This window comes from Streptopelia decaocto (assembly GCF_964273445.1).
Source record: "Streptopelia decaocto genome assembly, chromosome: 2".
Lineage (NCBI taxonomy): Eukaryota > Metazoa > Chordata > Aves > Columbiformes > Columbidae > Streptopelia > Streptopelia decaocto.
Genome location: NC_138655.1, coordinates 163,926,467 through 163,944,118, shown reverse-complemented (window position 1 = coordinate 163,944,118; position 17,652 = coordinate 163,926,467). Strand labels below are relative to the sequence as shown.

The 17,652-nt window shown below is 66.9% G+C and overlaps 1 protein-coding gene across 4 annotated transcripts in view; it reads right to left on the bottom strand.

Moving 5' to 3' along the window:
- Positions 1-17,652, bottom strand: part of AGAP3 (ArfGAP with GTPase domain, ankyrin repeat and PH domain 3) — a gene marked incomplete at its 5' end in the record, with an annotated part of 137,384 nt that overhangs the window by 56,979 nt on the left and 62,753 nt on the right. For 3 of the 4 annotated variants that reach the window (XR_014183401.1, XM_082046202.1, XM_082046201.1), the window contains 3 exons: positions 1,838-1,942; positions 12,487-12,579; positions 16,295-16,450. Coding sequence is in view for 3 of the 4 variants with exons in the window: in XM_082046202.1 (XP_081902328.1) it covers positions 1,838-1,942; positions 12,487-12,579; positions 16,295-16,450 (354 nt within the window). Of the gene's footprint in view, positions 1-1,837; positions 1,943-12,486; positions 12,580-12,896; positions 13,909-16,294; positions 16,451-17,652 lie in introns of those variants that run through there. The other variant, XM_082046203.1, reaches the window with a different exon arrangement.

Sequence of the window (17,652 nt, the reverse complement as noted above, 5' to 3'; positions counted from 1 at the left end):
GAGAGGGAGAGGGAGAGGGAGAGGAGGAGCAGGCACCGGAGCAGACACCCGAGCAGGCACCGGAGCAGACGCCGGAGCAGATGCCGGAGCAGGCCAGGCAAGGCAGAGCGGCTTTGCTGCTCAGAACACAGCGCTCACCAACACCTCTGCTGTCACCCCGTGGCACAGCGGCGGCTCATGTCCCCAGCTTGCAGTGGCAATGCTGGGGGCACACAGAGCCCCCCAGCAGCCGGGCTGGGCAGGGAGCAGCTCGGTAGCCACGTGTCACCGGTCCCTGCTCCGGGTGCACACGGACAGCGATGCAGCCTGCGCTGGGTCACCGGTCCCTGCTCCGGGTGCACACGGAGGGCGATGCAGCCTGCGCTGGGTCACCGGTCCCTGCTCCGGGTGCACACGGAGGGCGATGCAGCCTGCGCTGGGTCACCGGTCCCTGCTCCGGGTGCACACGGACGGCGATGCAGCCTGCGCTGGGTCACCGGTCCCTGCTCCGGGTGCACACAGAGGGCGATGCAGCCTGCGCTGGGTCACCGGTCCCTGCTCCGGGTGCACACAGAGGGCAATGCAGCCTGCACGGGGTCACAGCTCAGCTGCAGGGTCCAGAGCTTTCCGTGACACCTCGGGGACAGAGCCCCGGCCTGGGCCTGGCTCAGACGCGCCTGTGCAGCTCCAGGTGGAAGCAAAGCAGGGCTCTGCTTGGGGCAATGCGGTAATGACATGAATCGCTGGAGAAGAGCAGCAAGGAAAGCGAGTGCCATCAATGTGGATCACCCCCCGAGGAAGAGAGGGTGTAAACAGGAGAGAAACCTGGCGTGTAGCAGCAGCGGCTGAGAGCGGTTAAACAGCAGCCCAGCAATTACTCTGCCTCTGCAGCGGATGGTGACAACGGCCCATGATGTCCCCAGCGGCAACGCGCTGAACCCACACGCGCGTGAGCACACGCAGCGCAGGCAGCAGCCGCCGTTCCCTCCCGGTTGGGTTCTATAAAACCCAAAAAATGGGTTACAAAGTCAGGGAGCGCAGAACCGCAGTACGGCACGGGGATCACAGACTGAGAGAAAAGAGCCATTCTCAGAGCCCCCACAAATTAAGGCGAGGCACAGACCGGCGTTCCGGTGCGAGGCCGGGGCTGGAGGCTCGGCGGCTCGGGAGTGTCGCGAGCCCGTGAGCTGCGGATGCGGGTTAGAAAGGAGGAGCTGGAGGCTCCAGGTGCCCCAGCGCCGCGTGTCTGAGGAGCTCGGGGCCGCGCCGGCTGTGACAGGCAGCGCTGTCTGTCTGTCCGTGCTGCGGCAGCACGTCCTCCGCAGCGCCGCGGGTGCGCGGCCCGCGCCGGGCTGTCTGCGCGGCACGCTGCGCTCCCGGGCAGCGGGAGGAAGCCATCAGCCCCGCAGCGGGGAGGCGACAGAGACGGATGGGGAGGCAGCTGCGCCCGAGCCCAGCGGTGAGGGGATCCGAGCGCGGCGGCTCCGCGCAGGCACCTCATCTCCATTACCCAATACCCAGCAGCCAGAAAATCATTCCAGGCCCACAGGGCACCAGCGGCCGCGGCGTGCGCGGCTCACGCCAGGGAGGCAGCAGCGCCTGCTCCGACGGGCTGAGCGCGGGAAGATGCGGCAACTTTGTGCAGTTCTGCGGCAGCTCTCCCGGCGCTGCAGGGACAGAGGGGACACGCCAGCCCTGCCGGGGCTGCCCCTGCCGCGGCCCGCGCCACGGCCTCCACCTGATGCCAGACCCGGCCCGGCAGCTCCGGTGCACGCAGTGTCTGCACCGGGACCTGCGGCAGCCGCGGCCGGGGACGCCGCCGTCCCACCCGTTCCCCGCCCAGCCCGCCGGGACTCACGTGCAGGCTGGGGTGGTAGGTGAGGACCCCGTTGTCGCACAGCGTCACGTACTTCTTCTTCCACTCCTTGTTGAGAGACTTGCCGCTGCGCTTGAGCAGAATGCCCTGCAAGGGAAGCGCAAGGGTCTCAGACCTTGTTTGGCCGGGCACCTCCCATCAGCTCCAGCACCGGCCCTTGTAGGAGACCAATCCTCAGAGAAACATGCAGATCGGGACTCAAGAAAACACCTCCCAGGCCGCGCTGTCCCTGGACCGGCAGAAGGGCTGCAGGTCTCGTGTCCCCAGCCCCAGCGCCAGCCCCGGCCCGTCCCCACCGAGCAGGGTCCCCATGGGCCAGCGCTGGTGCCCAGGTCCTGTGAGGGACCCAACGCACTCTGCTGTCCCCAACCGCTCCTCTGGGCAACCTGCTGGTGCTGAACCGCAGAGCTGACCCAGGGCTGAGCCAGCCTCGCCACCACCAACACTGCCTGCTGCTCCCACAGCTCCTGCGCAGCGTGGGACAGGCGGGGACAGCCTGGGACAGGCGGGGACAGTGTGGGACAGGGAAGGGACAGTGTGGGACAGGGCAGGGACAGCGTGGGACAGGCGGGGACAGTGTGGGACAGGGAAGGGACAGTGTGGGACAGGGCAGGGACAGCGTGGGACAGGGCAGGGACAGTGTGGGACAGGCGGGGACAGTGTGGGACAGGGCAGGGACAGCGTGGGACAGGCGGGGACAGCGTGGGACAGGGCAGGGACAGCGTGGGACAGGGCAGGGACAGCATGGGACAGGCGGGGACAGCGTGGGACAGGGCAGGGACAGCGTGGGACAGGCAGGGACAGCGTGGGACAGGCGGGGACAGCGTGGGACAGGGCAGGGACAGCGTGGGACAGGGCAGGGACAGCATGGGACAGGCGGGGACAGCGTGGGACAGGCGGGGACAGCGTGGGACAGGCAGGGACAGCGTGGGACAGGCGGGGACAGCGTGGGACAGGGCAGGGACAGCGTGGGACAGGCGGGGACAGTGTGGGACAGGGCAGGGACAGCGTGGGACAGGGCAGGGACAGCGTGGGACAGGCGGGGACAGCGTGGGACAGGGAAGGGACAGTGTGGGACAGGGCAGGGACAGCGTGGGACAGGGCAGGGACAGCGTGGGACAGGCGGGGACAGCGTGGGACAGGCAGGGACAGCGTGGGACAGGCGGGGACAGCGTGGGACAGGGCAGGGACAGTGTGGGACAGGGCAGGGACAGCGTGGGACAGGCGGGGACAGGGTGGGACAGGCGGGGACAGCGTGGGACAGGCGGGGACAGCGTGGGACAGGGCGGGGACAGTGTGGGACAGGGAAGGGACAGCGTGGGACAGGCGGGGACAGCGTGGGACAGGCGGGGACAGCGTGGGACAGGGCAGGGACAGCGTGGGACAGGCAGGGACAGCGTGGGACAGGCGGGGACAGGGTGGGACAGGCGGGGACAGCGTGGGACAGGCGGGGACAGCGTGGGACAGGGCAGGGACAGCGTGGGACAGGGCAGGGACAGCGTGGGACAGGCGGGGACCGCGTGGGACAGGCGGGGACCGCGTGGGACAGGCGGGGACAGTGTGGGACAGGGCAGGGACAGCGTGGGACAGGCGGGGACAGCGTGGGACAGGCGGGGACAGTGTGGGACAGGCGGGGACCGCGTGGGACAGGGTGGGGACAGTGTGGGACAGGCGGGGTCAAGCAGCAGAGGCGCACTCTGAGATGCAGCTCTCACAGGGGATGCGTATTGTCCTGCCTGCTTGCAATTCTTTCCTAGAGATGTCAGCAAATGGAGCCGGAGACACATTTCGGGAGGCAGAACGGGTCCTGGGCAGCTGAGGGATCACGTCCCCACGTCCCCATCAGGATCTCACAGACCCGTCCTGTGGCCCTGGGGCTCCGTGCCCCGCGCTCAGCGCTCGGGACGCACGAGGGTGCGAAGGGGCCGCCTCGGCTCGCACACGGCGGGACGTGCAGCCCGGCAGAGGCCGCGCCGGCAGCGCCGGGTCCCGCGGGAGCTGCCGGGATCGGGCGCGGAGCTGGCCCAGGGAAAGCCGCTGGCAGCCCCAGCGCTCGCGCGCTGCCGGATCCGCGGGGGGAGCAGCAACGGCCCCCGTGGCCGTGGCCGGTCAGCCGCGCGCCCACCGGCACGGCGGCGGGGACACCCCGCGGGAGCGACCGGTGCAGAGGGACAGGATGGCAGAGCAGCCGGTGCCAGCCGGCACCGACCGGTCACCGCAGCTCCAGTCCCACTTTGGTAAGACCGCAACTGCTCATCACAGTGGAAACTGTGCTGACACAGCATTTTCAGTCTTGTGTGAGGATGGGAACAGAGCAGCACACACCGTTAAAAACAACGGCACAAGATCCACAAAGTCATTGATGTACCGAGTGAAACCTGGTCACGTGAAAGGCCTCCAATGTAACCGTAAATGAGAGCACGTGTAATCAGAAAGGACAAGTCCATGTCCACAGAAGGACTCGTCCAGAGGTCCTGTCAACCCGCATTTGATCCATACTTTAATCAATACTTCCCCAGACGAGCTCAAAGAAAACACAAAGCCAGGAAACTTGAAGGTAACGTGAGATGCGCAGATGAGGTTCTTAGGGATGTGGTTTAGTGGTGGCCTGGGCAGCGCTGGGTTAATGGTTGGACTTCATGATCTTAAAGGTCTTTTCCAACCTCAGTCTATAGAAACGGGACAGCGCCAATCGCCGCAGCGACTGGTTGTTAACACCAACAACCTCGCACCGCCTGGCGCACCAGACCCCGCGCGCGGGCACAGCGCTGCCCTCTGCTCCATGGGCTCGGGGCACCTGGTGCTACGGAACACCCACCGCAACACCTGCGGGTGCTGCACCCCCACCGAGCCCCAGAAACGTGGGGTCCGCAAAGAGGAGCGCGGCTGCGGCCGGTCCAGCCGCAGATCCGAACTCTGCGAACAGGAACACGGCAAGGCCAGGCCTGGGAACCGCGACTCGAGCGCGGCAGCCTCTTCCTTCAAGCCAGAAGGCACCGGCGTCCAAAACCGGGAGCAAGAACACAGCCTGAGGAAAGACGGGATAAAACGTGGGGGAGAGGAAGGAGCCCTCAGCGCCAAACATCTGCAAGAAGGAGCTGAATGGAGGAACAGAGCTCGCTCAGACTTTGCTGCTGCACTGGCCGTTAAGGGGCTGGGGTCAGAAGGCGAGAGGATTCCAGGTTTTGATGGCGTTGCTGTGCTGACGGCACCGAGGTCACAGCTCTGAAGCCCAGCCTGTTCCTCTCTGAGGGCAGAATGAGCAGGTTGGCCCAGCAGCACCAGGGAACTGCGGCCGTCCCGGAGGAAAGTGCCGCGGCAGCTCGGAGAGACCCGAGAAGGGACGGAGGACGGGGCGGGTGGGACGTGGAGAAGGGAGCGGAGACCGGCGGGTCCCCGGCCGAACGTCCCCTCACAGCCCGTGCCGCAGCTCCGGCTCCTGCAGCTCCGGCTCCTGCAGCTCCAGCTCCCGCGGCTCCAGCTCCCACGGCTCCAGCTCCCACGGCTCCTCACGGCCACAGCCACAAGAAATAACTTTCCACGAGTGTCCTCCCGAGCGTGGAAGACACACACACAATGGGAAGAGGCTGCCAGAGACGAAAGGGAAGGCCCAACCCTCCTCCTCTCCCCGCTTTTCCTTTCTCCCGGCATTTTGTCGGCCAGCGCGTCCCTGCGCCGCGGTTGGATTGTGGCGGCGCTCAGGAAAAGCAGCAGCAGCAATATGCAGCGTAATGAAGCAGGGAGCAGCGATGGCCCCCAAAGGACTCGTTTACTCCACAAATCTCCCTTCCACTCACTTTTTGCTAAGAATTTTAACACCAAACTTAATTGTAAAGTCGCATATTGATTGGAAAATGCAAATGGCAATTTAAATGTAATCTAAGCTCCCAGCATGATCCCAGCTCCCCGGGAGGAGGAGCCGGCCCGGCCCCGCCGGCGCGCTCGGCCCGGGCTGGTTGGGCCGGGCCGGGACCCCCGGCTGCCGCCGCGGCCCCGGAGGCCGCCAGGAGTTCACCCCCATAACCAGCGCTGGGGAAGCCTGGTCTCCCGGCCCCATTAACCCACTTCGCAGAGACAAGCAGCCCGCCGTGAAGCAGCTCTTCCAGCCTTGCAAGGCCGCCCGAACCAACATCCCACCAAAGGCCACGGTGGTGAAGGGACCCCACGCCAGAGCCCGGCAGAGGAGCTGCCGTCCTGGGGTACCGGGACCCCGCGCCCACGGGCTGCCCTGCCCCCCCGGCCACCTCCAGCTTTTCTAGAGCGGGGGTGCCAGGGGGACACAGCGGGTCACCCCGGGTGCCAAGTGGTGAGCAGTGACGCCTCCGTGGCAGCACACGGCCCTTCTCAGCCGAGCAAAGCGTTTTCTCCTCCCGCAACACCCCGGGGGTCGCCCCTCCCAGCCAGCTGCGCGGAACACGGAGCAGCGAACGCAACGAGGTGCCCGGTCCGGCACACAGAGCCCGACTGGAACCGGCCACGGGGGCCACGGCCACAGAGCCCGACTGGCACCGGCCACAGGGACCACGGCCACAGAGCCCGACTGGAACCGGCCACGGGGGCCACGGCCACAGAGCCCGACTGGCACCGGCCACAGGGACCACGGCCACAGAGCCCGACTGGCACCGGCCACGGGGACCACGGCCACAGAGCCCGACTGGCACCGGCCAGGGGGGCCACGGCCACAGAGCCCGACTGGCACCGGCCACGGGGACGCGGCCACAGAGCCCGACTGGCACCGGCCACGGGGGCCACGGCCACAGAGCCCGACTGGCACCGGCCACAGGGACCACGGCCACAGAGCCCGACTGGCACCGGCCACGGCGACCACGGCCACAGAGCCCGACTGGCACCGGCCACAGGGACCACGGCCACAGAGCCCGACTGGCACCGACCACGGGGGCCACGGCCACAGAGCCCGACTGGCACCGACCACGGGGGCCACGGCCACAGAGCCCGACTGGCACCGGCCACGGGGACGCGGCCACAGAGCCCAACTGGAACCGGCCAGGGGGGCCACGGCCACAGAGCCCGACTGGCACCGGCCACAGGGACCACGGCCACAGAGCCCGACTGGAACCGGCCACGGGGACCACGGCCACAGAGCCCGACTGGCACCGGCCACAGGGACCACGGCCACGACCCTGCGCAGGCTCTGCAGGGCAGCCCGCTGACCGCAGCTGTCGCGGTGACGTGAGCGCGCACCGCTCTGGCTCCTCAGGCAGAGGACAGGAAGCGCCCTCGCGGTGAGGCGGCCGCAGGTCCCCGGAGCCGGCAGCGCCGTGCGGGAGCCACGCGGTCTCAGCCCGGCCACGCTCCAGGGCCCCACAGCCCTCAGGATGGGCTGCTCTGCTCTCCTATGGCTGGAAGCACCACCAGAGCGCGGCACTAGAAGCGGCTGAAGGCAAGCACTGGGCTCTCTGGGACCTTCCAAACGGGGCAGGTCCGTGTCTGAGGGCACAGCAACCGTCACCCATCCTGAATCTCTGCAACATGGAGCTACAGCTCCAGACTTCGCTCCCTTCCCCTGGTGGTACCCGGTCACTGCTCCTCCCAGGGGGACGGGCTGCGAAGGGCCGCGGCAGGGATGGTGGAGCAGGACCGCGGCGCTCTGGGGCAGGGATGGTGGAGCAGGACCGCGGCACTCTGGGGCAGGGATGGTGGAGCAGGACTGCGGCGCTCTGGGGCAGGGATGGTGGAGCAGGACTGCGGCGCTCTGGGGCAGGGATGGTGGAGCAGGACTGCGGCGCTCTGGGGCAGGGATGGTGGAGCAGGACCACGGCGCTCTGGGGAAGGGATGGTGGAGCAGGACCATGGCGCTCTGGGGAAGGGATGGTGGAGCAGGACCATGGCGCTCTGGGGAAGGGATGGTGGAGCAGGACCATGGCGCTCTGGGGAAGGGATGGTGGAGCAGGACTGCAGCGCTCTGGTGTCGCTCTGGATCTACCACACTGCAAAGAACCATAGAACCCTACGATCCTGCGGTCTCAAGGACAAGTCCCGGCAGTGCTCTGCAGCTCCAGGACGACGTCACACAGGCACTGGGAGCCGGGAGAGTCGCTTGCATTTGCTGGTTCCTGCCTGGCAACAGACACGGCTTCCCGGCGCCAGGACGCGCTCCCGCGGAAGCGCTGCAGGATCTGCGCTGCGGGATCTGCTCTGGGGGATCTGCGCTGCGGGATCCGCTCTGTGGGATCTGCTCTGTGGGATCAGCTCCGCGGTGCCGCGCTGTGCCGGGAGCCGCCGTGGCGAGCCGGGCAGGGGCCAGGCCAAGGGAGGGACATTGTGCTGCGGGCTGTCACCGCAAACCCGTCACCGCACTGCAGCCCAGACCCAGGACAGGCGTCCGGCACCTCTGTCCTGCACAGGACACCGCGCAGGCTTTGTCACACGGACCCAGGCCCCTGCGTCCGATCTCCGCCTGTTCAACCTGGTAACAGCACCGCTCTGCCACGGTAACAGCACCGCTCTGCTATGGTAACAGCACCGCTCTGCCACGGTAACAGCACCGCTCTGCCACGGTAACAGCACCCTCTGCCACGGTAACAGCACCGCTCTGCCACGGTAACAGCACCCTCTGCCATGGTAACAGCACCGCTCTGCCACGGCAACAGCACCGCTCTGCCACGGTAACAGCACCCTCTGCCATGGTAACAGCACCGCTCTGCCACGGTAACAGCACCGCTCTGCCACGGTAACAGCACCCTCTGCCATGGTAACAGCACCGCTCTGCCATGGTAACAGCACCGCTCTGCCACGGTAACAGCACCGCTCTGCCACGGTAACAGCACCGCTCTGCCACGGTAACAGCACCCTCTGCCATGGTAACAGCACCCTCTGCCACGGTAACAGCACCCTCTGCCACGGTAACAGCACCGCTCTGCCATGGTAACAGCACCGCTCTGCTATGGTAACAGCACCGCTCTGCCATGGTAACAGCACCGCTCTGCTATGGTAACAGCACCCTCTGCCATGGTAACAGCACCGCTCTGCCATGGTAACAGCACCCTCTGCCATGGTAACAGCACCCTCTGCCATGGTAACAGCACCCTCTGCCACGGTAACAGCACCGCTCTGCCACGGTAACAGCACCCTCTGCCATGGTAACAGCACCCTCTGCCACGGTAACAGCACCGCTCTGCCACGGTAACAGCACCCTCTGCCACGGTAACAGCACCCTCTGCCATGGTAACAGCACCGCTCTGCCATGGTAACAGCACCCTCTGCCATGGTAACAGCACCCTCTGCCACGGTAACAGCACCCTCTGCCATGGTAACAGCACCGCTCTGCCACGGTAACAGCACCCTCTGCCATGGTAACAGCACCCTCTGCCACGGTAACAGCACCGCTCTGCTACGGTAACAGCACCCTCTGCCATGGTAACAGCACCCTCTGCCACGGTAACAGCACCCTCTGCCATGGTAACAGCACCCTCTGCCATGGTAACAGCACCGCTCTGCCATGGTAACAGCACCGCTCTGCCACGGTAACAGCACCGCTCTGCTATGGTAACAGCACCCTCTGCCATGGTAACAGCACCCTCTGCCATGGTAACAGCACCGCTCTGCCACGGTAACAGCACCGCTCTGCTATGGTAACAGCACCACTCTGCCATGGTAACAGCACCCTCTGCCACGGTAACAGCACCGCTCTGCCATGGTAACAGCACCGCTCTGCCATGGTAACAGCACCCTCTGCCACGGTAACAGCACCGCTCTGCCACGGTAACAGCACCCTCTGCCATGGTAACAGCACCGCTCTGCTATGGTAACAGCACCGCTCTGCCATGGTAACAGCACCGCTCTGCTACGGTAACAGCACCCTCTGCCATGGTAACAGCACCGCTCTGCTACGGTAACAGCACCGCTCTGCCACGGTAACAGCACCCTCTGCCATGGTAACAGCACCGCTCTGCCATGGTAACAGCACCGCTCTGCTATGGTAACAGCACCGCTCTGCCACGGTAACAGCACCCTCTGCCACGGTAACAGCACCCTCTGCCATGGTAACAGCACCGCTCTGCCATGGTAACAGCACCCTCTGCCATGGTAACAGCACCGCTCTGCCATGGTAACAGCACCCTCTGCTACGGTAACAGCACCGCTCTGCCATGGTAACAGCACCGCTCTGCCATGGTAACAGCACCCTCTGCCATGGTAACAGCACCGCTCTGCCATGGTAACAGCACCCTCTGCCACGGTAACAGCACCGCTCTGCCATGGTAACAGCACCGCTCTGCCACGGTAACAGCACCGCTCTGCCATGGTAACAGCACCCTCTGCCATGGTAACAGCACCGCTCTGCTATGGTAACAGCACCCTCTGCCATGGTAACAGCACCCTCTGCCACGGTAACAGCACCCTCTGCCATGGTAACAGCACCCTCTGCCATGGTAACAGCACCCTCTGCCACGGTAACAGCACCGCTCTGCTATGGTAACAGCACCCTCTGCCATGGTAACAGCACCCTCTGCCATGGTAACAGCACCCTCTGCCACGGTAACAGCACCGCTCTGCTATGGTAACAGCACCCTCTGCCACGGTAACAGCACCCTCTGCCATGGTAACAGCACCCTCTGCCACGGTAACAGCACCGCTCTGCTATGGTAACAGCACCCTCTGCCATGGTAACAGCACCGCTCTGCCATGGTAACAGCACCGCTCTGCCATGGTAACAGCACCGCTCTGCCACGGTAACAGCACCCTCTGCCATGGTAACAGCACCCTCTGCCACGGTAACAGCACCCTCTGCCATGGTAACAGCACCCTCTGCCACGGTAACAGCACCGCTCTGCCATGGTAACAGCACCGCTCTGCCATGGTAACAGCACCGCTCTGCCACGGTAACAGCACCCTCTGCCACGGTAACAGCACCCTCTGCCACGGTAACAGCACCGCTCTGCTATGGTAACAGCACCGCTCTGCCATGGTAACAGCACCCTCTGCCACGGTAACAGCACCCTCTGCCACGGTAACAGCACCGCTCTGCTATGGTAACAGCACCGCTCTGCTATGGTAACAGCACCGCTCTGCCACGGTAACAGCACCCTCTGCCATGGTAACAGCACCCTCTGCCACGGTAACAGCACCGCTCTGCCACGGTAACAGCACCGCTCTGCTATGGTAACAGCACCCTCTGCCATGGTAACAGCACCCTCTGCCACGGTAACAGCACCGCTCTGCCACGGCAAGGAACGACTGAATCCTTACCCTAAACCACCACAACCTTCGGCAGCCTGGCCAGGCCAGGCCCAGCCAGACACACGGACACAGGAGCGGGCAGAGAAAGCGCCTTGTCCTGCTGAGTGACGGCAAGTCCTGCAGAAAGCACCGCACGGGTCCAGAGGGGAAAGGCCACGGACATGCCATGAGCAGCCCTCCCGCACCTGCCGAGGGGCTGACACGGGCACTGCCCCGCAAACCTGCCCCCCGCCTGCCGAGGGGCTGACACGGGCACTGCCCCGCAAACCTGCCCCCGCCCCCCGCCTGCCGAGGGGCTGACACGGGCACTGCCCCGCAAACCTGCCCCCGCCTCCCGCCTGCCGAGGGGCTGACACGGGCACTGCCCCCGCAAACCGGCCACGCACCGCCCGGCAGCCCAAAGGCAGCGGCCACGGCCCGGGCTGTGCCCCCACGGCCCCCCGGTCGGCGCCAGAGGAGCTGGAGCAGCTGCGCGAGCCATCCCACCACAGCACCCACGGCAGCAGCCAGAGCTGCTTGGAAATGAGAGCAGGGAGGGCAGAGGGACGAGCAGGGAGGACAGAGGGATGAGCAGGGAAGACAGAAGGACAAGTGCCTGGCAGCGGGAATGGTGGAAGAAACAATCAAAAGAGCTTCAATCCCTGCTCCAACCAGGGACTGGAAAGGACCCGCGCTGCAGAGAGAGAGGCAGGGGCAGGGTCAGGGTCAGGGTCAGGGTCAGGGTCAGGGTCAGGGTCAGATCAGGGTCAGATCAGGATGGGTGCCCGGTCCCGCGCTCCCGGGGGCGGGGCTGCAGCGGAAGCCTCGCCGGGAGCGGAGCGCGAGCGCCCCCTGCTGGATCCGCTCCGCCCGCCGCCGCCCGCACCAGCACCGAACCCCGCACCAGCACCAAACCGCACCCGCATCAAACCGCACACTTGTACCAGCACCAAACCGCACACCCGCACCCCACACCAGCACCAAACCGCACACTTGTACCAGCACCAAACCGCACACCCGCACCCCACACCAGCACCAAACCGCACACCCGCAGCCCACATCCCACACCAGCACTCTGCCCCAACGCCTCACACCCAGCAGCAAACCCCACACCTGCACCAGCACCCCACACCCTGCTCCGGGCGCAGGGTCCGCGCCCGCACCCCCGGCTCAGTGCTGCTCAGGGCCAGGCACGTGTGCGGCCCCCCAATGTCCCTGCTCAGCCGGGCCGAGGGGTCCCTGCCCGCCCCGCGCTCCCCCATGCTGGTGTGGAGTGAGGGACCTCAGCCCATGGCAGGAGGGGACCCCATTCCGCGGTGTGATGGGACCCCAGTCTGCAATGTGACGGGACCCCAGTCTGCAGAGTGACAGGATCCATTCCGCAGTGTGGGGGACCCCATTCCGCAGCGCGGAGCCCGCGCCCCCCCGCCCTCACGCGCGTGAGGAGACCGAACCTGTTTCATGGGGATGGCGCGCCCGCTGCCGATGCTGTCCGCTTTGCACTCCGGCACCTTCTTGTCCCGCTCCGGGTCCGCGCCCTTTCGAGACTGCAAGAGAAGAGACACGGGTGCGTTAGACGGCGCGGGACGGCCCCGCCGCCCCGGCGCCCGCGGCAGAGCAGCCGGCGCGCCAGGCCCCGTGTCCCCGTGGAGCCGCGTCTCCCCTTCCCCGCTAGGGACGCTGCGGCCCCCCCGCCGCCCCCCGCAAGCAGAGCTGTCCTAGCGGTCGGGGCTGCCTCGGACCCCCCTCCCGCGGGGCACACAGCACACGGACAGACGGATGGCGTGGGATGCGGGTGGAGCATGGGTGGAAGCAGGAGAGGCCAAGGCAGTGAAGAACTCACACCTCTACTAATCCAACAGATTTATTCTGTTAACACACTTGCACCATACAAAGTAGCACAGGTCACTGGGCAGAGATACCAGCCCCTTACAAAAGAGCATGGACAATAAGTACCTATCACACGTCTAGAGAGTTGAGAGCAAAACCCGGCAGCCCCGGGGGCGGCTGCGGTGAGAGCAAACTCCAATAAATACAATATGAAATATACAGTCTGTTGAGCAGAACTCATTCAAAGTGCTTAGGACAGAGGAAAATATCAAGTCATACACGGCATGGAGCACAATCAATACATTCAGAATCACAACAATGGCAGCAGGGCAGCGGCAGCGTCTCTCCGGAGCGCCCTACACACCCCTCGGGCCGGGAGCGCCCCGTGTGCTTTGGATCGGAAAGGGACACGAGCCCACGCGCCTGGGACACCGATTCACTCGCTTTTGCGCCCAGAACAAAACAAAGAGATCGAAAGAGAAGGAAACTAAAGAGACACAGATGGCTGCTGCGCGGCGAGGAGGAGAGAGGAGCAGAGTCCATGCAGCGGCAGGAGGTGCAGAGGGAGGAGGGGGCGCAGCGGCGGCGCCGGCGGCAGCTCCCGCGGCAGCAGCAAAGCGTCTTGCGGCCCGTCCGGCTCCAGGCGCCGCGGTCGCCGTCCCGGCGGCGCTGCAGGTCTTCCCGTCCCGGCAGGGTGGTCCGCCTGGCATCCCGAGCACGGACAGCGCCCGACGGCATCCGCAGGCCCAGAAATGTCCCAGCTTAAAGTGCAGGCGCAGGCCGTCTCAGCGCTTCCTAGACTTTACATTGGGGGATTTAAAAGGCTCCTGCGTGTCTCCGAGGGGGGGACCCATGCTGGCTGGAGGGCGGGCGAGCCTCTAATCTTAGATCAATCCCAGTGCCCATCCCTTATCCGGCCCTGGAGAGGCAATGAAAAGTGAGAGAATTTGTACAGAGGTGCCGTGTGTAACCACCTGGATCTTCTAATTTGGAAGGAGTTGGAAAGGCCTTTTTGTTGATGAAAAGTTGGAAACAGTGGCACATATCTGCAAATATTGAAAGAATAAAGAGTTTGGCAAGTTATACTCAGAACACGGACACGAGTCTGTCAGCGATGGGCGCCAGCGGACGGGCGGACAGACGGACAGGCCGGGGCCGGCAGCAGCGGGCGGGCGCTGGGCTGCGCTGGCGGGGCCGGGATGGCGCTGGGCTGGGCCGGCGGCACGGGGGCTCCTGCGCACGCCCGCGGGAGCGGGGGGAGCGAGAGCAGGAGGAGGAGAGGAGGAGAGGAGGAGAGGAGCAGGAGGAGAGGAGAGGAGGCCTGGTCGCAGAGTAGCCGGGCACAGCTCGGAGCACGGCCCAGCGCCGGCCCCACGGCGGCAGGCGCCCGCCTGGGGATGCGGCGCGGCCGGGGCTGCTGGCGGCCCCTCCGCGGCCTGCCGGGACGGCTGGTGGCCAACAACAGCCTGCCCTGCCCTGCCTGCCCTGCCAACAACAGCCTGACCTGCCAACAACAGCCTGCCCTGCCTGCCCTGCCCTGCCCTGCCTGCCCTGCCCTGCCCTGCCCTGCCTGCCCTGCCCTGCCCTGCCCTGCCTGCTCTGCCTGCCCTGCCCTGCCAACAACAGCCTGCCCTGCCTGCCCTGCCCTGTCCTGCCTGCCCTGCCCTGCCCTGCCTGCTCTGCCTGCCCTGCCTGCCCTGCCCGCCCTGCCCAGCCCGGCCCTGCCTGCCCTGCCCTGCCCGGCCCTGCCTGCTCTGCCTGCCCTGCCCAGCCCTGCCTGCCCGGCCCTGCCTGCCCGGCCCTGCCTGGCCTGTCCCCCTGCGGGAGCTGGTGTGGGAGCCGCTGCTGCTGCCACGACCAAATGGGGTGAAGCGTCCAACGTGAGCCACGCGTGTGCACCAGCGCGACAGCAAGCGAGTGAGCGTGAGCCGCGCAGCGGGCGGGCGCCACGAGCAGCGAGCCCCGCCAGTGAGCCAGTGAGCAAGCTTGAGCCCGGATGAGCGAGCGAGCGAGAGCCCCAGACGGATGATGGTGTCCACAAAAACCAGCGTAAGCCCCCAGCAAGGCGCCCTCCCCCCATGAGCGCGTGCCCCGCGGTGAGCGTGAACATGAGCTGACGGCGAGTCCGGAGCCCGCGGCGCGGCGGGATGGGTGAGCGGTGAGCCCCGCGTGCGCCGGGGGAGCAGCAAGCATGAGCGGAGCAGCGGGGGGACAGGCATCCGTCAGCGCGGGGGCCACACGAGCACGAGCAGCGACAACAGAGACCCGCGGGCACCCTGGGGAGGCGTGAGCACGCGGGGGGGGCGCTGGGGAGCAGGCAGCCGGGGAGCAGGCAGCCCGGCGCCAGCAGCGGGTCCGCCGCGCGGGCGGCGTGTGCCGGGGCGGGGCGGCAGCCGCCCGCAGCGCGGGGAGGGCCGGAGCACGTGCACACAGAGCGGGACGCGTGAGGAGCCAAGGGGGCAGCGCACAGGGCGCTCGGGACGGGGATGGATGCGCCGGGATGTCCGAGCCGGGACACGGGCACAGCCCAGCGGGAGCCGGGGAGGCCGGGATGCCCACAGCGCGGTGATGGGACGGGGTGCGGGCTCTGAGTGTTTGTGGTTTGGGTCCAGAGCGATGGTGGCTGTTGACATGGGGGAACACGGTGCAACACGTACATGGACTTGGTGGCAGCAGTTCCACAGACAGCAGACACGCGTGTACGGAGCAATGGCGGCTGGGAAGCACACTGAGATGGGGGAGAGGCGCCTGAGCCCCGCGCGGGGCGCGGGCAGCGGAGCGCGGTGCCCGGGACAGCGCTATCTGCACTAATGCGGGCGCGGGGCGGCTGCGCTGCGGTGGCGCTGGGCAGGCCTGCGCGGCGTGACGGTGCGGTGCGTGCCAGGCTGCAGCCCGACGGCACCGGTAACCACGCCAACACTGCGCCCCGGCATGCACCACAGCCCTGCCCAGCGGCACCGCTCACGCCACACGTGGGTTTGGGTACTGGTGGGGCCCAGTGCTGCACGCTGGCTCTGCACAGCACCACGGCTCTGCACAGCACCACGGCTCAGCACGGCTGGTGCCAAACCGGTGGCCCAGTCACCAGGGACTTGTGCCCGGCTCGGGGACAGCGGCCCAAGGGCAGAACGGCAGGACACTGGTGCTGTGCACAAGGCGCGGTGTCCCCAGCGCCGCTCACACCCCACGCTCACTCCTACCTGCACCAACAGCTCGCCCCGGCGCTGCCCACGCACGCACACCCGGCGCGGCAGCTCTCGCACACGCAGACGGCTCCCGCTCCCTCCCTGCACATGCCGCGCTGGGGACACCTGCTCTGCGTCCCCGCGCCCGGCCAGCACCAGGCTCGCCCACGGCAGCGCCCCGAGCCTGCGACCCGCTCCCCGCCCCTCCGAAAACTCCTCCCCGGCTCCTCCGCCCCGGGGCGCTTACCGTGAATATGTTGGAGCGGCGCTTGGACTGCTTGCGGATGGGGGTGGGGGTGTTGGAGGCAGCGATGGTCTCGATGCGCAGCTCCCGCTGGCTGATGCTGGGGGTGGAGGGCACCGAGGAGGAGTAGTCGCTGAAGGCTCCTCCACCATTGGTGGCCTAGGGCAGAGCAGACGGGACAGTCACGGAGAGGCCGACTGCACCGGGACTGGACACGGCGACATCCCACACCACAGGGGGACACCCCACACCACAGGGGACACCCCACACCACAGGGGGACGCCCCACGCCACAGGGGGATGCCCCACGCCACAGGGGGACACCCCACACCACAGGGGGACGCCCCACGCCACAGGGGGACACCCCACGCCACAGGGGGATGCCCCACACCACAGGGGGACACCCCACACCACAGCGGGACGCCCCACGCCACAGGGGGATGCCCCACACCACAGGGGGACACCCCACACCACAGCGGGACGCCCCACGCCACAGGGGGATGCCCCACGCCACAGGGGGACACCCCACACCACAGCGGGACGCCCCACGCCACAGGGGGATGCCCCACGCCACAGGGGGACACCCCACGCCACAGGGGGACACCCCACACCACAGGGGGACGCCCCACACCACAGGGGACACCCCACGCCACAGGGGGACACCCCACGCCACAGGGGGATGCCCCACACCACAGGGGGACACCCCACACCACAGGGGGACACCCCACACCAGGTGCCGCTCCTGCCCATGCAAGGGGCTGGGGAAAGCTGTTTCCCTTCCTTCTGCTTTGGTTTTACCACTAGTAAAACGGTCGCATTCTGACATCACCAGTGGAGAGGGGAAGGACAGCGACACCTGAGCGAGGACGAGCAGCGCTGGGTCCCTGCTGGGGACACGCTGGGGACACAGCAGCGTGTCCCTCTCCAAAGCGCAGGGCTGGGCGCTGCCCCGGCCCTCGGCGCCGCTGCGGAACTGCTGAGAGCTGCGGGCCCTTCCCCGTCACACAGTCACGGCGCCAACGGGGACGCGTGTCCTGGGCTCCAGCCCTGGCCCTCCCGGCGCCCCGGCGCACACGCTGCCACAAACGAGCTCACGCTCTGTGTGAAACGCGTCTCTGGCCCCGGTTTGAGGTTCATCCGGCAGGACCGAGGGCGGCACACACCCTGGTGCCCGTGGGCCACCGGGGCGGTGGCGGCAGTGGCCCATTTCTGGGAACACGTGGGACACACGCTGCATCTGCACCAGCACCTCGTTCGGCTGTGTGGAGGGGAAGATCTGCCCATGCAGCTGGTGCCAGCGCCCAGCAACGCGCTGCTCGGACAGGGGCTGCCCGGCCCCTGCTCAGCACCCTGCGGCAGCGA